The sequence below is a fragment of the Hemitrygon akajei genome, chromosome 29 (genome assembly GCF_048418815.1).
Source record: "Hemitrygon akajei chromosome 29, sHemAka1.3, whole genome shotgun sequence".
Classification (NCBI taxonomy): Eukaryota; Metazoa; Chordata; class Chondrichthyes; order Myliobatiformes; family Dasyatidae; genus Hemitrygon; species Hemitrygon akajei.
The window spans coordinates 3,666,625-3,689,701 of NC_133152.1; the positions used below are offsets into that span (position 1 = coordinate 3,666,625).

Below are 23,077 nucleotides of genomic sequence, written 5' to 3' on the forward strand. Positions count from 1 at the left end.
AGTGGCCAGATTCACAGTGTAGATTCTATGCATCGAGGCGCAGTTAGCATGATCTTCAGGTTCACAGTGAAACCCGAGACCATTACCCATGGATTGAAAGGCACTGTGATACAGTGAGTGCAAAGTTCAAAATTCAAAGTAAATTTATTATCAAAGTACATACAGATCACCATATACAATGTTGAGATAGCTTTTCTTGTGGGCAATCACAATAAATACAAGAAACACAATAGAATTAATGAAAGACATCCAATGGGGCGGACAACAACCGATATGCAAACAAAAACAAACTACAAATGCCAAAAGAAAGAGGAAAAAAATAATAAATAAGGACTAACTGTTAAGAATGAGATGAAGAGTCCTTGAAAGTGAGTCCATTTCAGTGGGAACAGTGATGAGGTGAGTGAAGTTAACCTTGGTTCAAGAGCCTGATGGCTGAGGGGTAATAACGGTTCCAGAACCTGATGGTGTGAGACCTGAGGTGTCTGTGCCTTCTTCCTGATGGCAGCAGAGAGAAGAGAACATGGTCTGGATGGTGGGAGTCCTTGATAATGGATGCTGCTTTACTGCACCAGTGTTCCATGTAGATGAGCTCATTGGTCAGGAGGCTTACCTGTGATGGCCTGGGCCTTATCCTCTACTTTTTGTAGGATTTTCCATTCAAGGGCATTCCATACCAGGCCGTCATGCAACCAGATGTACTGTACACCACACATCTCAAGGAGTTTGTTCAAGTTTTAGATGACATGCCAAATCGCTGCAAACTTCTAAGAAAGTAGAGGCACTGCCGTGCTTTCTTCATAATGGCATTCACATGCTCGACCTAGGGCGGATCCTCCGAAAAGATAACACCGAAGAATTTAGAGTTGTCGACCCTCTCCACTTCTGATATCCCAATGAGGACTGGCTCATGGACCTTCAGTTTCTTCCTCCTGAAGTCAATAATCATCTCTTTGGTCTTGCTGCTATTGAGTGAGTCATGTGGCGGCACCATTCAGCCAGATTTTCTATCTCCCTCTTATGTACTGATTCATCATCACCCTTGATTTGGTCAAAAGTAGTAGTGTCATCAGCAAACTTAAATATGGCATTTAACTGTACCCCTCGGTCATAAGTATAAAATGGGCAGGCTGGATAGGATTTGTCAGTGAGAATCAGGGATTAGTAATCTTAGTTTCGTAGCTAAAATGATGTGGTTGTAGTTGAACCATGGCACATCTGAAGGATGTTGGAGATGGTTTAGAGAAGATTTAGGATGATGTTCCCAGGAATGGAGATTTAGATATGAGAAAATAGTAGCTAGGTTGGATTTTTTTTGAGGTACAGAAAAGGCTTTGGGGAAATTTAATCAAGTTGTACGAAACTGAGATACCTTGGTAGGGTAAATAGGAAAGGTTTGTTTTCCCCAGAATGGTGGAAGAGAAGGAATAAAGGCATGTGAAAAATATTTTTATTCAGTCTGTCAGGTGTTAGGAACTTGCTGCCCAAAAGAGTGAGGTTGAAATTTTTCACATACTTACACAAGATACCTGAATCAGTCCTTCCTCTGGCATAAACACAAAGCTATGTAATAAGAGCAAGAAAGTGGGATTAGTTTCAGTTGCTCCTTTGCCAATATGGTCACAAGGGAATGCCACCTATGTCTTAAGTTTCTGTAGTTCTTTTTGTAAATGAAGCAGATTACTGAAGCACAGATACAATTATTTAACATCAGCATCATGATTTTCTTTCTAACTGATGGGAAAAATACGTTTTTTTCATGTTGTTAAGAATATCTTGTAACATTTGTTACCAAGGGCTGGATATAAGGTTATAATATGTTTATATTTAGACATGAATATTTTTTTTCAAAAATTAAAGGTGGATTATTTCCATTGGAGAATTGTTAAAAGTTTTGTGACTGGTGTTAGAATTGTTGCCACTGACATATTGTCCACTGAAAAAATTGCCTTTTTCTGTTTCTCTTACCTGCTAGATATTGGCTGTGTTTATGAACTAAGTGCAGTGCTGATCCACAGAGGGGTGAGTGCATATTCCGGCCATTACATTGCACACGTACGAGATGACAGGACTGGCGACTGGTATAAATTTAATGATGAGGAGATTGAAAAAATGGAAGGAAAGAAGCTGCAGCTGGGAATAGAGGAAGATCTTGGTGAGCAACCAAAGACTTGCTGTTGGGATGAGTTAGAAGTTTTACAATAATTTTGTGTAGAATGATTGTACTCTGCTGCATGTTTGGTCCTTAGTTGTCAGGGTTACACACTGTTTTAGCTCGGTGGTAAGTTATGCAATTTGTTTATTTGTCTCTTTCAATACCGCTCTGATATTGTGCAGTCAGATGCCCACGGCTGAGATCGGAAGCTCAGTATGCAGAGGATTCTGACAACTAACTCGTGCCATGCCACACTGGACCCCGTGCTGATCAAAATATTCCACTGCATCTTAACCTCAAACTCTTGCACAAGTTAAATAGTTATTTATTTGGTCATTGGTATTTAACTAGTGTAGTAGTTTATAGATACCATTGATGGACAAGCCTTTCTGAAAGTTACTCATCAAGTGTAGGCTGTTTAAATCAAAGTTCAGTAACTGATGTTTCAACCATATGTGTTGAAATAAAAGCATGCTACTGATAGCTGCTTTGTTGCAACATTAATTTTAAGAAAAAACTTTGATTTTTTTTTCCCCTTTTAACTTGCAAATTATGTACCTTCCATTCAAAGGGATTGGAAAGATCACTTGGTTGCAGACATCTTTGTAGATACATACAAAACAAAAACAGGCCTTGCAGCCCACCTAGTCCTCACCAGCCATCAAACACCCATTTACATTAATCCCAATTTATTCTCCCCATGTTCCCATCAACTCACTCAAGATTCTCCTCCACATGAGGCCAATTTTCAGTGGACAGTTAACTTGCATACCTGTATGGTTTAAACCATACCATAAAACATAGGAGTAGAATTAAGCCATTCAGCTCATTGAGTCTGTTGTGCTATTCCATCATGGCTGATTTGTTATCCCTATGCACCCCATTCTACTGCCTTCTCTCTGTAACCTTTGATGCCTTGACTAATCAAGAAACTATCAACCTCTGCTTTAAGTATACTCAATTCACTACCCTTTGGCTAAAGAAATTCCTCTTCATCTCTGTTCTAAATAGGTGTCTCTCTGTTCTGAGGCTGTCCTCAGGTCTTAAACTCACTCACTTTGGAAACATCCTCCCCACATCCACTCAATCTAGGCCCTTTCCATATTCGATAGATTTCAATGAGATTTCCCCTCATTTTTCTAAACCCCAGCAAGTACAAGCAAGAGCCATGGAACGCTTCTCACCCGTTAACCCTTTCATTCCCAGAATTATTCTTGTGAACCACCTCTTTATCTCTGTAATGTGTTCTAACCAATGTCTTATAAAGCCTCAGCATTACATCCTTTTTTTATATTCTAGTTCTCTTGAAGTAAATCCTAACATTGCCTTTGCCCTCCTCACCACCTACTCAACCTACAAGTTAACCTGTAGGGAATCCTGCACATCTGATTTTTTGAATTCTCTCCGTTTAGAAAATAGTCTATGACTTTATTCCTTCTGCAAAGTGCAGGACCATACATTTCCTTGCACTGTATTCCATGTTTGTCCACTCTCTTACTCTGCCTAAGTCTTCTGCAGACTCCCGGCTTCCTGAACACTGCCTGCCCCTCTCCCTACCTTAGCATCGTCTGCAAACTTGGCCACAAAGTTTTGGATTGTGTGAGGAAACTAGTGAACCTCGAGGAAATCCACACAGTCACAGGGGTATTTGCAAACTCCATGTGGATCACACCGGAGATTAAGATTGAATTTGAGTCACTGGGGCTGTGATTTAGCGCCGTTTTGCTTTCCTCAACTAGTTTAAATGCTTTTTCTATTGGCACTGGTTAATAATTCCTCAGTGGGAGCTGTGTGGAGTGTCATGGAATGGCTGTTCTTTTCCATTTTTTCTCTAGTTTGCAGTGATGGCGTTCCTGCTCTCTACCTCTTCAACTCAACGTTGGATGATGTCAGGAATCATTTGCACAAATCTGAGAAAGTGAGGAGGATATGGAGCCTGAAACTGAGCATGGACCAATATGGTTGTGAACCACCTGATAATATTCAGAGTAGGGAATCAGATTGGAGATTTAGGATTGAGTTTAGTTGGAGTCAAGAACTCTAGCTTTAATCGTATGGATGCCATGTTGAAATAAAATTTGATCCATCTTGGACTTGATACTGATCAAACACTAAATAGTACGTAGTAGTAGCATGGTTGTGCAGTACAATTAAGTATCATCAGTAAACATGGGGAACATAACATCGTTTCAACTGATATTATCTTAGGGCAGCACATAGGTGATTTGTTAGAATTTGTGATATGATTACAAGTCTCATATTCAAAAGTACTGCATTTGGATTGGGGTCTCTGGAACCATATTTCAAATCAATTATACGTCATGCTGTCTTCAAATCAACTTATTTGGAAGGATTGTGTTCAACATTTGCAGTTTAAAATGCCCTTTTAGAATATTTCATCTCACACAGTAATACAAGTATATCTGCTTCCTTTGCAATAAAATTTAAGAGTGATAGTTAATTATATTATCCACTAGAACCCTGTAGCTCTCAATTAAAGGTGCATTTTCTTGCACAGTTCATTTCTTCCTTTGGTACAAACATTGAGGTTTAATGTTGCTCTTATTGTAGCAGAGCCTTCGAAATCACAAGCACGCAAACCTAAATGTGTTAAAGGTGTCCACTGTTCAAGAAACGCTTACATGTTGGTGTACAGACGGAAAGTGGAAGTATGCAATGAAAAGGAAATAAGTGTTCAACTCCCACGTAAGTATCTATGTCCCTATCAATTTTTTTCTCTTACGTTTGATATATTTTAACATAGGTAACATTGTTGATCTAAGATTGCATTAAGGCTGTAGATTTATTTTAGTTCATGTATTGTTTCCTTCTTTATAATTGCAGTGTTAGAGCAGAAGGCATAGCAAGCAGCATAGTGGAATGCTCCTCTTGTGGGATGTGGGAAGGCAAGGAGACCTCCAGGGTCCCTGATGACTTCACCTGCAAAACGTGCATCCAGCTGCAGCTTTTAACACTCTGCATTAAGGAGCTGGAGCTAGAATTGGATGAACTCTAGATCATTTGGGAGTCTGAAGAAGTGATAGACAGCAAATGTAGAGAGGTAGTTACACCCAAGGCGCAGGACACAGGAAACTGGCTGACAGTCAGGATGAAAGAGGTTAAACAGCTAGTACAGAGTACCCCTGTGGGCAGCACCCTGAACAACAGGCAACTGTTGTGGGGGGGGGTTGGTGGAATAACCTAGCAGAGGGAAGTCACAGCAGTTAGGTCTGTGGCTCTGAGTCTGGCACTGTGGCTCAGAAGGGAAGGGGGAGAAGAGGTGAGCTGTTGTAATAGGGGATTTGTAAGTGACTGTTCCTTCGTCTTGCTCTTCCCGTCTTACTGACGTTGGTGCCAGATTGTTGCTGTGGCACCACTCCACTAGCTGGTATATCTCACTCCTGTATGCCCTCTCATCACCACCTGAGATTCTACCAACAATGGTCGTATCATCAGCAAATTTATAGATGGTATTTGAGCTATGCCTAGCCACACAGATGTGTATATAGAGAGTAGAATAGTGGGCTAAGCACACACCCCTGAGGTCCGCCGGTGTTGGTCATTAGCAAGGAGGATGCACACAGATTGTGGTCTTCTCGATAGGAAGTCGAGGATCCAATTGCAGAGGGAGGTACAAAGGTTCAGGTTCTGCAACTTCTCAATCAGGATTGTGGGAATTATGATGTTAAATGCTGAGCTATAGTTGATGAACAGCATCCTGACATAGGTGTTTGTGTTGTCCAGGTGGTCTAAAGGCTTGTGGAGAGCCATTGAGAATTCATTTGCCATTGACCTATTGTGGCACTAGGCAAATGGGAATGGTTTCAGGTCCTTGCTGAGGCAGGAGTTTAGTCTAGTCATGACCAACCTCTCAAAGCATTTCATCACTGTAGATGTGAGTGCTACTGAGCAACAGTCATTAAGACAGCTCACACTATTCTTCTTAGGCACTGGTATAATTATTGCCTTTTTGAAGTAAGTGAGAATTTCCGCCCATAGCAATGAGAGGTTGAAAATGTCCTTGAGTACTCCCACTAGTTGGTTAGCAAAAGTTTTCAGAGCCTTACCAGGTACTCCATCTTGACCTTTTGTCTTGCAAGAGTTCCCTCTCTTTAAAGACAGCGTAATTTTGACCTCTGAGACAGAGATCACAGGGTCATCAGGTGCCACAGGGACCTTCACAGCTGTAGTTGTGTTCTCCTTTTCAAAACAGGCATAGAAGGCGTTGAGCTCATCTGGTAATGAAGCATCACTACCATTCATACTATTAGGTTTCGCTTTGTAGGAAGTAATGTCTTGCAGTCCCTACCAGAGTTGTCGTGCATCTGATATCGCCTCCAACCTCGTTTGAAATTGTCTCTTTGCCCTTGAAATAGCCCTTCATAAATCATACCTGGTTTTCTGGTACAGGCCTGGGTTGCCAGACTTGAATGCCACAGATCTAGCCTTCAGCAGACCACGTATCTCCTCATTTATCCACGGCTTTTTGTTTGGGAATGTACAACAAGTCTTTGTAGGCACACACTCATCCACGCAGGTTTTAATGAATCTGGTCACAACTGTGGCATACTCATCCAGGATTGAAGTTGAATCCCTGAATAGAGCCAGTCCACGATTCAAAGCAGTCCTGTAGGTGCTCCTGTGCTTCCTGTCCATACCTTCTTGGTCCTCACTACTGGTGCTGCAGTCTTCAGTCTCTGCCTATATTCAGGGAGTAGAAGTACACCCAAAGTGAGGGTGTGGAATAGCATGGTAGTCATTCTTGATGGTAGTGTAGCAATGGTCCAGTGTGTTGTTTCCTCTGGCAAGTGATCTGTTGTTGGTAATTACTTAGTAATTTTTTTAGACTGGCCTGGTTAAAATCTCCCAAGTCCCAAAGCGTTAAGATGTGTTGTTTCATGCATAATGATCCCATTCCTCAGATCATCTAAAGTCTGAATGACATTGGCTTGAGGTGGAATATATACTGCTACCAAAATGACCCCAGAGAATTCCCGTGGTAGGTAACAAGGACTGCACAACTGCTAGATATTCCAGGTGGGCAGCCAACCCTTTATTCCCACTCACTTCCTCCTGCCTGTCAGCCGTTCCTATATCCATGCCAGTATATTTATTGTAACACCATAGAATTTTATCTTGTTAAGCAGCCTCATATAAGACACGTTATCAAATGCCTTCTGAAAATCTAAATGACATCCACTGCCTCTCCTTTGTCCATGCTGCTTGTTACTTCCTCAGAGAACTCTAACAGATTTGTCATGCAAGATTTCCCTTGATAGAAGCCATGCTAATTTAGACTTATCATTAGTCTTTATTAGTCTTTCCCAACCACTGAGGTTAGGCTAACTGGCCAAATTCTTTTCTTTTTGTCTTCTTCCCTTCTTAAAGAATGGAATGATATTTGCAAATTTCCATTTCTCCAGGACCATGCTAGAATCAAGTGATTCTTGAAAGATCATGCCAAATGCATCTGTTATCTCTTCAGCAACCTCTTTCTGGACTCTGAGATGTAGTCCATCTGGTCCAGGTGACTTATCCGCCTTACCACCTTTCAGCTTGCCATGCACTTTTTCCTTTGTAATAGCAATGGCACTCACTGCTGCACCCTGACACTCATGGACCTTTGGCATAGAGCTAGTACCTTCCACAGTAAAGACTGAAGCAAAGTATTTATTAAGTTAATCTCCCATTTCTTTGTCTCCCATTACTACCTCACAAGCATCACTTTCCAGTGGTCCAATATCAACTCTCACCTCCCTTTTCTTCTGTATATAACTGAAAAAACTTATAACATCCTCCTTTATATTATCGGCTAGTTTGCCTTCATATTTCATCTTTCCCTTCTTATAGCCTCTTGTTGGATATTTAAAGCTTCCCAATCATCCACCATCCCACGCACTTCTACTATCTTGTATGCCCTTTCCTTGGCTTTTATGCAGTCCTTAACTTCCCTTGTCAGTGACGGTTGTCTAGCCCTGTCATTTGAGAACTACTTCTTCCTTGGAACATATCTATCCTGCGCCTTGTGAACTATTCCCAGAAACTTCAGCCACCTCTGTTCTGACTTCATCCCCACCAGTATCCCCCTCTAATCCACCTGGCCAGGCTCCTCTCTCATGCCTCTGTAATTCCCTTTATTCCATTGTGATACAGATACAGGTGACTTATGCTTATGCTTCTCAGTATGAATTCAATCATATTATGATCACTGCCTCTTTGGGGTTCCTTTCCGTTCAGCTGACTAATAAAATCTGGGTTATTATACAGCGCCCAATCTAAGATGGCCTATCCCTGAGTAGGCTCAAGCCCAAACTGCTCTAAGAAGTCATCTTGTAGACATTCAACAAATCCCGTCTCTTGCGATCCGACATCAACTTGATTTTCCCAATTCTGTTGCATATTGAATAACAGTTGTGACATTACCCTTATTACATGTCCTTTCCAGTTCTCTTCATAATCTCCAGCCCACATCTTGGCGAGTATATATAATTCCAATATTGTTTTTTTTACCCTTGCAGTTCCTTAACTCCACCCACAAAGATTTGACATTCTCTGACCCAATGTCACCTTTTTCTAAAAATGTCATTCCATCTCTTACCAACAGAGCCGAGAGACTTGGGAATGCTTGTTCATGAATCGCAAAACGTTGGCTTGCAGGTACAACAGGTTATTAAGAAGGCAAACAGAATATTGGCCTTCATTGCTAGAAGGATTGAATTCAAGACCAGGGAGGTCATGCTGCAACTATTCAGGGTACTGGTGAGACTGCACCTGGAGTCCTATGTGCAGTTCTGGTCTCCATACTTGAGGAAGGACATACTGGTTTTGGAGTCAGTGCAGAGGAGGTTCACCGGGTTGATTGCAGGGATGAAAGGGTTAACCTATGAAGAGAGATTGAGTTGTCTGGGACTATACTCTCTGGATTTCAGAAGAATGAGAGGGGATCTTATAGAAACATACAAAATTTTGAAAGGGATAGATAAGATAGAAGTAGAAAAGTTGTTTCCATTGGTAGCTGAGACTAGAACTAGGAGACATTGCCTCAAGATTCAGGGGAGAAGATTTAGGATGGAGATGGGGAGAAAGTGTTTTTCCCAGAGAGTGATGAATCTGTGGATTTCTCTGCCCAGGGAAGTAGTTGAAGCTTCTTCACTAAATATATTTAAGATACAATTAGATAGGTTTTTACATAGTAAGGGAATTAAGGGTTATGGGGAAAAGGCAGGTAGATGGAGCTAAGTTTACTGACAGATAAGCCATGATCTTATTGAATGTTGGGTCAGGCTCAATGGGCAGGATGGCCTACCCCGCTCCTATTTCAAAACATAGGAACATAGAAAAACTACAGCACAATACAGGCCCTTCAGCCCACAAAGTTGTGCTGAACATGTCCCTACCTTAGAAATTACTAGGGTTACCCATAGCCCTCTATTTTTCTGAGCTCCATGTACCTATCCAAAAGTCTCTTAAAAGACCCTATCGTATCCGCCTCCACCACTGTTGCCGGCAGTCCATTCCACGCACTCACTACTCTCTGTGTAAAAAAACTTAACCCTGACATCTCCTTTGTACCTACTCCCAAGCACCTTAAACCTGTGCCCTCTTGTTGCAGCCATTTCAGCCCTGGGAAAAAGCACAACAGCATGCTCTCTCCTGTACACTCTCTTGTCATGATCTGAAATTCTGCCAACAATGGTTGTATCAACAATCGATTATGATTGCGCATGGCACCCCACATCACAAATAACAGATAATCAGCTCCGGAGTGGCCGCTGTAAGCTGTGTCGCGCTGCCATCTTGGAAATCTTTAGTGTGGACGGAGGGTAAAAACAAAGAGAAAAATCTTAGGTTACGGATTTATCCAGTGTAGTGTGGACGTAGCCTAAGATAACATTTTCCCTTGTAGGTTCACTAACATGCTGCTCAAGAAAGCCAGACTTCCTTGACTAACCTGATTCACCCAATCTATGTGGAAGTTAAAATCCCCCATGACAGCTGCCATTCCATTCTTACCAGTCTCAGTTATTTCTTGGTTAATCGCCTCTGCCACTGCAATATTTTTACTAGGTGGCCTATAGACAACACCCACCAGAGATTTCTTCACTTTACTATTCTTAATCTCTACCCAGATGGACTCAACATTCTGCTCCGTAGATCTTGTATATCGTCTCTCACAATCGTCCTGATGTCATCCCTAATCAAGAGCGCCACCCCACCTTCTCTGCCTTCCTGCCTATCTTTACGTATTACCTGATACCCTTGGATATTTAATTCCCCGTCATCTCCACCTTGCAACCAGGTTTCTGTAATGGCCACTAAATCATATGCCTTGGTACTAATCTGCACCACAAGTTCACTAACCTTGTTTCTAGTACTACGGGCATTTAGATAAAGTGCCCTTATACTCATTGTCATTTTAGAATCTAGTGACCTATGTGATTTTTGCTTTTTACTTTTATGCACTCTACTCTTTCTTGTTTCTTTACTAACTCTAGCTTTGGTCTCTGCATCACTTCCCTCTTCTTTTCTGTGTGGGCTCCCATCCCCCTGCCATATTAGTTTAAAGCCTCCCCAACAGCACTAGCAAACAATCTCCCTAGGACATTGATCTTGGCCCTGCCCAGATAAAGACCGTCCCACCTCCCCCAGAAGCAGTTCCAATGCCCCAAGAATCTGAAACCCTCCCTCCTGCACCACTGCTCAAGCCACATATTCATTCTAGCTATCCTGCTATTCCAACTCTGGCTAGCACGTGGCATCGGTAATAATCCTGAGATGATTACCTTTGAGGTCCTACTCTTTAACTTATCTCCTAGCTCCCTAAATTCAGCTTTTAGGACCTCATCCCGTTAGTACCTACATGCACCACAACAGCTGGCTGCTCACCCTCCCCTTTCAGAATGCCCTGCAGCCTCTCCGAGACATCTCTGACCCTTGCACCCGGGAGGCAACACACCATACGCCATGGAAGCTCCTTTCTATTCTCCTTACCATGGAATCCGACCACAACAGCTCTGCCACTATTTTTCTTGCCCTCATGTGCAGCAGGGCCACCCACAGTGTCATGACCCTGGCTACTGCTGCCTTCACCTGATGAGCCATCTCCCCCAATAGACTCCAAAGTGGTATATCTGTTTTGGAGGGAGAGATACTGCAGGAGACTCCTGTACTACCTTCCTGCTACTACTCTTCCTATTGGTCACCCATTCCCTATCTTTCCTTAGATCCTTAAATTGCAGTGTGACCAACTCACTAAATGTGCTATCCACAACATTCTCAGCATCTCGGATGCTCCAAATAAAAGTCAAGGATAACTGGTTTAGGGAGCCTTAGTTTTTGAGAGATATTCAGGCCTTAATTAAGAAAAAAAAGGAGGGGTGTATAATAGGTATAGACAGGTTGGAACAAATGAGATACTTGAGTATAAGAAATGCAAGAGAACACTTGAAGAAATCAGAAGGGTTAAAAGAAAGCGTGGCATTGCTCTAGCAGAAAAGGTGAAGGAGAATCCTAAGGGCTTCTACAGATATTTTAAGAGCAAAAGGATTGCAAGGGACAGATTAGTCCCCTTGAAGATCGGGTTGATAATCTATGCATGGAGCTAAGAGAGATGGAGAGATCTTAAATCAAGTTTTTGTGTCTGTATGTACTCAGGAGATAGATGCAGAGTTTATAGAAGCAAGGCAAAGCAGCAGTGAGGTAATGGACCTATACATTTTACAGAGGAGGAGGTCTTTGCTGTGTGAGGCAAATCAGGGTGGACAAATCCCCAGGGCCTGACAGAGTGTTCCCTCAGACCCTGAGGGAGGTGAGGGCAGAAATTGCAGGGGCTCTAGAAGAGATATTTAACTCCATCCTTAGAGGTGAGGTACTGGAGGATTGGAGGATAGCTATTGTGGTTCAGCTGCTTAAGAAAGACTCTAAGAATAAATCTGGAACCTGTCATCAGGAGTGGTAAGGTTATTGGGAGGCATTCTAAGAGACTGGATATTTGGCTATTTTGATAGACAGGGATTGAGTAGGGATAGTCAGCATGTTTTTGTGTGTAGTGGGTTGTGTCTAAGCAATATTTTAGTTTTTGAGGATTTTACCAGGAAAGTGGATGCAGCCAAAGCAGTGGGTATTGTGTACATGGATTTCAGCAAGGAATTTCACAAGGTCCTGCTTGGAAGGTTTGTCAAGAAGGTTCAGTAGCTTGGCATTTAAAGTGAGGTAGTAAATTGGATTAGACATTAGATTTGTGGCAGAAGTCAGAGAGTGGTAGTAGATGATTACCTGTGTGACTGGAGGTCTGTAACTAGTGGAGTGCTGTAAGGATCGCTGCTGGGTCCATGTTGTTTGTCATCTGTATCAATGATCTGGTTGATAATATGATTAACTGGATCAGCAAATTTGCGGATGACTCCAACGATTCGGGGTGTAGTGGACAGCAAGGGAACTGGACCAGCTGGAAAAATGGGCTGAAAAATGGCAGATAGAATTTAATGCAGACAAATGTGAAGTGTTGCACTTCTGAATCAGATTTAATATATCCAGCACTGCTAATATTATAAAGCAATTAGGAATCAAAGCAAAACTGATTTCCATGGCAGACAAAGCCTCTTCAGCCAGCCAGCCCAGCTGAATCTGGTGATTTTCCCAGGCTTTGTGTGCTTCGTCACAACCTGAGTTGCTACATTTGGATCATTGTCTAGACAAACTGGCAGTACAGTGCTGAACATGAGGGAAATCTTGGTTTTCTTAATGTTGAGTATGTTTATGCAATGTATGATGAATTACATTATCCATTCATTTAAGTTTTGTAATCTACTGCCCTAGATTGGCCAGATAGAGTGCCATTTTTGGTAGAAATTTCTTAAAGTTTATTTGCTGGTAATGTCTTCTTTCTCTATTCACAAGCTGGCCAGCTTTAATCTTTAATTGGTGAAATATCATCTTCCAGAAAAGCTGCTTTGTTATCTTCTGCAGCCTTTGATATGGTTAATCACATCATTCTTTTAAGTCGTTGACCAGCCTAGCAAAATAGTACTTGCATCATTCCATTACGAATCCGTCTGTGGTATAAGAATTATCTGCAGATGTTTTTCTCCCAATACACACGCCATGATTTGTGATAACCTACCCACTTCTCATCTGCATAATTCCTCTCAGCTGGAATACTTAAAAACATATCATCAGTTTGTAGCAACACGGTATCTTGGAGGAGCTCAGCTGGTCAGGCAACGTCTATGGTGGGAACACAAAGTATACTGCAGATGCTGTGGTCAAATAAACACGTACAAACAAGCTGGATGAACTCAGCAGGTCGGGCAGCATCTGTTGAAAGGAGCAGTCAACGTTTTGGGCCGAGACCCTTCATCAGGACTAAAGAAGGAGGGGGCAGGGGCCTGCATTGAGAACATAGCCCTTCAGATCCTTTCTATCCATGTACCTATCCAAACTACTCTTATTGAAATCAAACTCACTTGTTCCACACTTTCATTACCCTCTGAGTGAAGAAGTTTCCCCTTATGTTACCCTTAAATTTTTCAGCTTTCAACCTTAACCCATGACCTCTGCTTGTAGCCCCACCCAACCTCAGTGGAAAAAGCCTGCTTGCATTTACGCAATCTATACCGCTCATAATTTTGTATACCTTTATCAAATCACCTTTCAATCTCTTACGTTCTAAGGAATAAAGTCTTAGCCTATTTAATCTTTCCTTATATACTCAAGTCCTCCAGACCCAGCAAATCTTGTAAATTTTTTCTGTTTGCTTTCAATCTTACTTATATCTTTCCTGTAAGTAGATAACCAAGACTGCGTACAATGCTCCAAATTAGGCCTCACCGATATCGTGTGCAACTTCAACGTAACATCCCACCTCCTGTACTCAGTACTTTGATTTATGAAGGCCAATGGCCAAAAGCTTTCTTTATGACCCCATCTACCTGTGATGTCACTTTCAAATTATGGACCTGTATTCCCAGATACCTTTGTTCTACCATACTCCTCGGTGCCCTGTCTTTCACTGTATAAGAACCTCCCCTGATTGGCCTACCGAAGTATAACACCTCGCACTTGTCTACATTAAATACCATCTGTCATTTATCAGCCCATTTTTCCAGTTGGTCCGGATCCTACTACAAGCCATGATGGCCTTCTTCACTGTCCACTACACCCCCATTCGTGGTGTCATCTGCAAATTTGCTGATCCATTTAACTACATTATCATCTAGATGACTAACAACAATGGACCCTGTGGCACTCCACTAGTCACAAGCCTCTAGTTAGAGAGGCAACCATTTCCCACTCTCTCGCTTCTCCCACAAAGCCAATGTCTAATCTAATTTGCTACCTCATCTTGAATGCTGTATGAATGAACCTTCTTGACCAACCTCCCATAAAGGATTTTGTCTAGCGTCTTGCTAACATCCATGTAGGCAAGCTCCACTGCCTTGCCTTCATCCACTTTCCTGGTAACGTCCTTGAAAACTATGTAAGGTTGGTTAGACATGACCTACCACGCATGAAGCCATGCTGAATATCTTTAATCAGTCCATGTTGATCCAAATACTCAAATATTCAGTCCCTTGGAATACCTTCCAATAACTTTCCCATTGCTGATGTCAGGCTTATTGGCCTATAATTTCCTGTTTATTTTTATAGCTTGTCTTAAACAGTGGAACAATATTGGCTATCCTCCAATCCTCTGGTATTTCACCTGTCACTAAGGTTGATTTGAATATCTCTGCTAGGGCCTCGACAATTTCTGCACTTACCTCCCGCAGGATCCAAGGGAATACCTTGTTAGACCCTCGGGATTTAAACACCTTAATTTGCCTCAGGACATCAAACACCTCTTATTCTGTAATCTGTACAGTGTCCATGAAGTTGATGCCACTTTGCTTCACTTCTATAAACTCTGTGTGTCTCTTGAGTAAATACAGATGCAAAAATTCATTTAAGATCTACTCCATCTCTTTTGACTGCACATGTGGATTACCACTCTGATCTTCCAGAAATCCAATTTTGTCCCTTGCAGTCCTTTCACCATGCTTCACAGTTGTCATGAGGTTTTAGTGTTGGTGTGCAGTGCCCTTTTTCCTCCAAACATGACAGTGTACATTTCTGCCAGAAAGTTCAACTTTGTCTCATCTGTCCATAGAACATTGTCCCAGAAGCATTGTGGAACATCCAGGTCGTCTTTTGCGAACTTCAGACCTGCAGCAATGTTTTTTTTGGAGAGCAGTGGTTTTCTCAGCTCTGCGATGTCCTTCCTTGAACACCATTCTTCTTCAGTGCTTTTCTATAGTGGACACATGAACAAAGACTTTAGCAAGTTCTAGAGATTTCTGTAGGTCTTTTGCTGTTACCCTTGGATTCTTTTTCACTTCCTTCAACATTGCATGTTGTGTTCTTGGTGTGATCTTTGCAGGTTGTCCACTCCCAAGAAGAGTAGCAGTACTACTGAATTTCCTCCATTTGTTGACAGTTTCTCTTATCACGGACTAATGAACATTCAGGTCATTAGAAATGCTTTTGTAGCTTTTTCCAGCTTCATGCATCTCTACAATTCTTCTTCTAAGGTCCTTTGGAAGTTGTTTTGATCGAGGTATCATGCACATATTGATCGAAGCATGGTGTACATAACAGATCTTTCTTGAGAATAGCAGACTCTGTCAGTAACCTGACTTTGTGTGTCTTTTTATAGGGCAGGGGATCTCTATAACCCACACCTCCAATCTCATCTCATTGATTGGAACATCTGACTCCAAATAGGTTTTGTAGAAAGCATTACTTCAGAGATTCACATAGCGTTTTGGATCTGGACTGTGATTGTTTCAATGGTGTAATCAGTATTGATGAGAAGTACAATTGTTTGTGTGTTGTTAGTTTAGGCAGATTGTGTTTGTCTATTATTGACCACATTTTATGAATAATTAATATAGAAAACCAGATAATTGCAAAGAGTTCATAAATTTTTTCTTGCAACTGTATCTGTAGAATCCCTTAGGATCTCCTTTGCCTTGTCTGCTAGGGCTACATCATGCCTTCTTTTAGCCCTCCTGATTGCTTTCCTAAATGTTCTCTTGCATTTTTTATACTCCATAATGACCTCATTTGTTCTTACCTGCCTATGATCTCCTATTTTTTTTTCTTAACCAAGACCTCAATATCTCTTGAAAACCAAGGTTCCCTGCACCTGTTATCTTTACCTTGTATTCTGACAGGCACATTCAAATTTTGTACTCTCAAAATTGCACTTTTTGCTGGTTTCCCACTTACCAAGTACACCTTTGCCAGAAATCAGCCTGCCCCAATACACACTTGTCAAATCCTTTCTGATATCATTAAAAATTGGCCTTTCTTCAAATTAGATTCTCAACCCGAGGACCAGGTCTATCTTTTTGCATATCTTCTATTTCATATCAGTGTTTTCAGATATATTGCCCTAATATCTCCAAACAGCTCCACCCCTACACAATGCTCTGTGATGCAGGTGTTTCCAGTTCCAACCTCTTAGTTATTCCCAAGTATCATTGCTAAACCACACTAACCATGCTGGCAAAGCCTTGAGCTCTGGAAGTTAAACTTCAAACTTTTAAATATTAAACTTATCCTCCTCTTTGCCTCTTTTTAAGGTTTTGGTGAAGTTTTTGATCATTATCCAAATATTTTCTTTAGTTGGCTGTGTCATATTTGACTAAACACATACATGTAGTTTTACTATATTAAAGTGTCCATGTAAGTTCAAGTTGTGGTTACTATTCATGCCATGTCCATTCAAAGCAAGATCCTGTTGTCCCTTTTGTTATATTGTTATATGTTAAACTGCTCTTATTGTTATATGGTAGAATTGTATTTCCATTGGTTATAAACAGTAAACCCATAGTTAACTCACTTTCTAAAGGATTTTCCTTCCCTTTTTTCAGCACATCTACAGAAAATGGTTGAACGTGACAACAAAAAATTTGAAGAATGGTGCATGGAAATGGCTGAGATGAGGAAGCAGAGTGTGGACAAGGGCAAAGCCAAGCACGAGGAAGTGCAAGAACTCTTTAACATGTTACCAGCAAAAGAAGGTATGTATATTTTAAAAGATGGTGTTTTTTTATATGCACACCTATATAAAAGATTTCATTTGAAGGAGGAGTTTCAGCCTCTTGAAATATTTGTATGCAATCATGAGTCAGTAATGGAGGCCAAATTATACAGATAATAACTGTGAATTGTAGCAGTGCATAGGTGGGAAGGGGAGTCTTTGCAGATGTTACTGTATTACTGAAATAGAGGTCATTCTGTCAGGCACAGGTTAATTTGGAAGTGTGGCTAAACGTTGGAACCTAGCTGATGTTGAAGGTTGATTGGAGATTCCAGTCATGAAAGAAGTTTGCTAACTGTTTCGGACATTGAAAATGTCTAAGTTCATGTCTTTTTACAAGGTAGTGTTGCTAGTTTAAAACCAGGATCTAAAAGTTACCTATTATTTGTTGTAGGAGAACACTATGAATTTCTACCAGTAGACTGGCTACGAAAATGGCTGGATGACTCTGCAGCAACAAAGCCAATTGATAATTCTCAGCAGTTATGTGCACATAACAGACTGACTCCTGATAAAATTTGTGATGTTAAAAGGATTTCTCAGAAGGCAGCTGACATCTTCTATGCCAGATATGGAGGTGGCCCCAGGTTAGATGGTAAGTAGTTCATTTTCATTTGAACCATTAATAATCCTGTTTTAACCTATGCTTCAGCTTCCAGGACCACTGCTGCATCATGGGAGCTTGAGGAAGAACACCTCAACTTTCAGCTAGGTGTATTTGGATCCCACATTTTATGATATTCAGCCTTACCAGCATTTGCAATTTTTAGTGTAATCTTGCATAACTAAGTGCTTAGCTTTCCCTATTTTCTTCCAAAATAAAAACCTTTCACTCATTTTGTTACTGCTACTCCTTCTGTTATTTAATAATCTCTCCCTTCTGTAGTATACCATATTTTCATTTGCATTCTTTTTCTCACCTCAGTTTCCCTGTATTTTAAAACTCAGTTCAGCTATTCCTAATTCTGATTTAAAACTTGTGGCACTAAATTTTTTTCTTCACGGATACTGCCTTATGTATTATTTCCAGCACCTTTCATTTCATTTCAGGATTCCCAGTACATGGAGTATTCTGTTTTATAAATTTCTTACAACCTCTATGGTTTATATGTACAATATTCTCTACAGTGAAAGATACCTCCTTGTAACAGTCAAAAATGGCTAGGAATTATAGATGGGTATGTGATTGGCATGCAAAACACAATGTTCATTTATAGAGGGGCAAAATTTCAAGCAAAGCAGTTAATTATTGAGAAACTTGTTTGAAACACAGAATTCTGGTCATAATCTTATTGCTCATTATTTGAATTAATGTCCTGTCAGATGAAAAAGTGCTCATGAATTCCAGCTTGATAATTTGGTAAACAGTTTTGACAGACTACACTTAGTGGGGACTAATGGAAGTATTGTGTGCTAGTACTCTTCCAAGATTATTTTATCTTGGATTCATTTTAGCTGTATCATAATTGTTTCTACGTTTGGCATTGGTGCTATTTGGAATTATTTTGAATACACACACTCATTTGCACTACTGTCAAAAAGTCTTAGATACCTTGGATTTTTTATATAAATTTTGTTTTAGATGTTTATTTTGTCTTCTGGATTATTGTGTCAGTAGAAAGGAGCACATTTTAGATTTCCAAACATTCATTTTCAAAAATATTAATGGTTGCAGAGAGAAAGCTTTGTATTTTGTTAAAGCAAATAATGCATTAAGAAACAGACCACTTTAAAAAATAAAAACTTGATTACTTTGTAGCTATATAGCCCAGTTCTTGATAAAACAAGCATAACAAATAAGTGCTAATGATCAAAGGTTCAAAAAAAAAATTCAAAGCTACATTTTTTATCAAAGCATGTATCCATATACAACTCTTTTCAGAGAACTTGAAAGTTGTTCAGAGAAAAGCATCCCCCCATCCCTGCACAAAAAAGAACTGCAACAAGTTCATCAACCCCCAAAACCCCTGCTCTTTGCACAAAACTGACCAAGGAACATCGACCTCCAAAAAACAAGCCCTCCCCCACACAAAAAACCAACAGAACATCAACACTCAAACACCTTCCCCTCACACAACAAAACTGAAAAGGAACAGGTGATTAAAAAAGCACAGAATATAAGAACTATAAGCCTGGAAAAGTCCACAGTACGTAAACGCAGTAGTCCAATTCATAAACGCGGAACCATGATACCATCGTATGTTATCACTGACATTCATTGAAAGAGTGGGACACCACATGAGACAGAGGGGCCTACCCACCTGCCACAGGGAGCCGCACAGCGATCGGCTGCGCACAAGCCCCTTCTCGTCAGCAATCAAAAGCAAGGCAGGCAGTGCTGATCTCTCCCTCACTTTCCGTATTCGCCTCAATGTTTCAGTCTTCCTTGATGCTTTTATCGGCGATTAATGTACGCTTTAGCCAGCACACTGGAGTTGAACATCAGCTCACACCCCGCTGCGAAGTTTCTTTGCAATGAGGCTGTCCTAGTTATGACCTTATGGAGTACGTGCTCGCTTCCTGGAATCTGCTCGGAGATGGCAAAGCACTGGATTACTTAACCGATCTCCCAGCTGTATACTGCAAGCTCCAACAGTCCCAGAAACACGTATAAGAAGTAAAGAAGATATTTTCATGAGTTATCTGAAAGATGTCGTCCAAGTGAATGTTGTACACTGGTGCCATCTTGATCAATGACATAATGAGTTGAATTAGCTAAAATGATTTAACTGAAGGAATCAAACTAGGTAAAGGACAAACAATCTAAAAGGTGAAGATGTGGCAGATGTGACTGTTTAACCACCAAATCATCAATTCTTACACCATGGCTTAGTAACAAGAAACAAGGTGGTCATCCTGCATCAACAAGGTCATTTCAAAGCAGATAAGTGTTTAAAGATATGCTGTCCAAGCTCTTCTGAAGAAGCACTAAGAAATGGACAAGTTTCAATGTCCAAGGTTAGGCATTGTATCAGAGGGATAGGAAGGTAGGCAAAGAGGGTGGCGTCTGGGAAAAATGGCATCAAATCAGTAGAAAAATTTGACATTGGATCAGAAGATGTTGAATCCTTGTGGGTTGAGTTAAGAAACTGCAGGGGTAAAAGGACCCTGATGGCAGCTATATACAGGCCTCCCAACAGTAGCTTACAATGGAAAATAGAAAAGGTGTATCAAAAGGGCAGTGTTATAATAGTCAAGGAAGATTTTAACTTGCAGATAGATTGAGAAAGTCAGGATGGTAATGGATCTCAAGGGAGTGAGTTTGATGAATGCCTACAAGATGGCTTTTTAGAGCAGTTCGTCCTTGAACATACGAGAGGATCCACTTTACTGAATTACATAGTAATGAACCAGAGGCTATTAGGGAACTTAAGGTAAAAGAACCCTTAGGAAGCAGTGATCACAGTATGATTGTGTTCAACTTGAAATTTAATAGAGAGAAAGTAAATCCTGATTTAGCAATATTTCAGTGGAGTAAAGGAAATAACAGTGGTATGAGAGGAGTTCGCCAAAGTAAATTGGAAGTAAACGCTGGCAGGTATGATGGCACAGCAGCAATGGCGTGAATTTCTGGGGGAAATGCAGAAATCAGGATGGATGGATTCCAAAAACAAAGATGTACTCAGTTGGTGAATTAGTGCAACCATGACTAACAAGAGCAGTCAAAGTTAATGTAAAAGCAAAAGAAAGGGCATACAACAAAGCAAAAATTAGTGGGAAGACAGAGGATTGGGAAGCTTTCAAAAACCTACAGATAGCAACTAAAGAATCACTAAGAGAGAAAAGATGAAATATGAAAGCAAGCTAGCAAACAAAATCAAAGTGGATAGTAAAAGTTATTTCAAGTATGTAAAAAATAAAAGAGAGATGAGAGTGGATATAGGACCATTAGAAAATAAGGCCAGATAAATAATAACAGGGACAAGGAGATGGCAGATGAACTAAATGAGTATTCTGCTTCAGTCTTCACTATGGAGACACTAGCTGTGTGCCAGATGTTGAAAGGTGTGAGGGAAGAGAAGTGAGATTTATTACTATTACATGCGAGAAGGTGCTCAAAAAGCTGAAAGATCTAAAGGTTCATAAGTCACCCGGACCAGATGAACTGCACCCTAGTGTTCTGAAGGAGGTAGTGGTAGAGATTGTGAAAGCATTAGCAACGATCTTTCAAAAATCATTGGAACCTGCCATGGTGCCAGATGGAAAATTGCACATGTCACTCCACTCTTTAAGAAAGGAGGAAGGCAGCAGAAAGGAAATTATAAACCAGTTGGCTGACCTCAGTGGTTGGGAAAATGTTGGAATCAGTTGTTAAGGATGAAGTTTTGGAGTACTTGGTGACACAGGACAGGGTAGGACAAAGTCAGCATGGCTTCCTTAAGGGAAAAATTTGCCTAATGAAGCCATTGGAATTCTTTGAGGAGATTACAAGTGGGATAGATGAAGGGGATGCAGTGGATGTTGTATGTTTGGACTTTCAGAAGGCCTTTGACAAGGTGCCACATATGAGGCTGCTTACCAAGTTAAGAGCCCATGGTATTATAGGAAAGTTACTGGCATGGTTAGAGCATTGGCTGATTGGTAGGAGGAAGTGAGTGGGAATAAAAAGATCATATTCTAGTTGTCTGCCAGTAATAAGTGGTGGTCTGCAGGGGTTTGTGTTGGGATCTCTTTTTTTTCTGCTGATTTAAATGATGGAATAGATAGATGGCTTTGTTGCCAAGTTTGCAGATGTTATGATGATTGGGGCAGGTAGTGTTGAGGAAACAGGTAGGCTGCAGAAGGACTTAATGGGCAAGAAATACAATGTTGGAAAACACATGGTGATACACTTCGGTAGAAGAAATAAATGCACAAACTATTTTCTAAATTGGGAGAAAATCCAAAAATCTGAGATTTAAAGAGATTTGGAAGACCTTGTACAGAACACCCGAAAGGTTAACTTGCAGGTAGAGTTGGTGGTGAGGAAAGCAAATGCAATGTTAGCATTCATTTCAAGATGTGTAGTATACAAGAATAAGGATGTGATACTGAGGCTTTATAAGGCACTGGAGAGGCCTCACCTTGAGTATTGTGAACAGTTTTGGGCTCCTCATCTAAGAAAAAATATGCTGGCATTGGAGAGGGTTCAGAGGAGGTTCACAAGGATGATTCTGGGAATGAAAGGGTTATCATACAAGGAACATTTGATAGCTCTAGGTCTGTACTTGCTGAAATTTGGAAAAATGAGAGGGATCTCATTGAGACATTTTGAATGTTGAAAAGCCTAGACTGAGTAGATGTGGAAAGGATGTTTCCCATGGTGGGGGAGTCTAGGACAAGAGGGCATGGCTTCAAGATAGAGGAGTGTCCATTTAAAACAGAGACACTGAAAGATTTCTCCAGCCAGAGGGTGGCAAATTTGTGAAATTTGTTACCAAAGGTAGCTGTGGAGGCCAGGTTGTTGGGTGTATTTAAGGCAGTGAATGATAGGTTTTTGATTAGACATAGCATCAAGAGTCTTATGGTCTAAGGCTGAGGACCAAAAAACTGCTTGGCCACAGAAACTGAGTGCAGCAGATGAGAGATGCATCAAGCTGACGTCTGTTCTAAATTGGAAGAAATGCAGCATTGTTATCAGCTTTGAACTCATAGAAACCATTGGAACCCAAGTACATCCCTCTATAGTCAGTAGAAATCTTGTCAGAAGTGTTCATGGAGAATTTTGCCAAAAAGCCATTCTTCCAAAGTGGAAACAAAGCCAAGAGACTGGCCCACACACAAGAATATAAGGACTGGGTTGCTGAACAATAGCAGCAAGGTCTCTGATGAGTCAAAATTTGCAATTTTTGTCTGAA

General features: G+C 40.8%; 1 protein-coding gene across 5 annotated transcripts in view; it reads left to right on the forward strand.

Annotated features, from left to right (window-relative positions):
- usp48 (ubiquitin specific peptidase 48) overlaps positions 1-23,077 on the forward strand; it is a 249,502-nt gene that overhangs the window by 132,992 nt on the left and 93,433 nt on the right. For all 5 annotated transcript variants that reach the window (XR_012096644.1, XR_012096646.1, XR_012096645.1 and 2 more), the window contains exons 9-12: positions 1,976-2,155; positions 4,727-4,861; positions 17,071-17,220; positions 17,635-17,835. Coding sequence is in view for 2 of the 5 variants with exons in the window: in XM_073031654.1 (XP_072887755.1) it covers positions 1,976-2,155; positions 4,727-4,861; positions 17,071-17,220; positions 17,635-17,835 (666 nt within the window). In the remaining 3 variants the exon portion in view is untranslated. The remainder of the gene's footprint in view (positions 1-1,975; positions 2,156-4,726; positions 4,862-17,070; positions 17,221-17,634; positions 17,836-23,077) is intronic.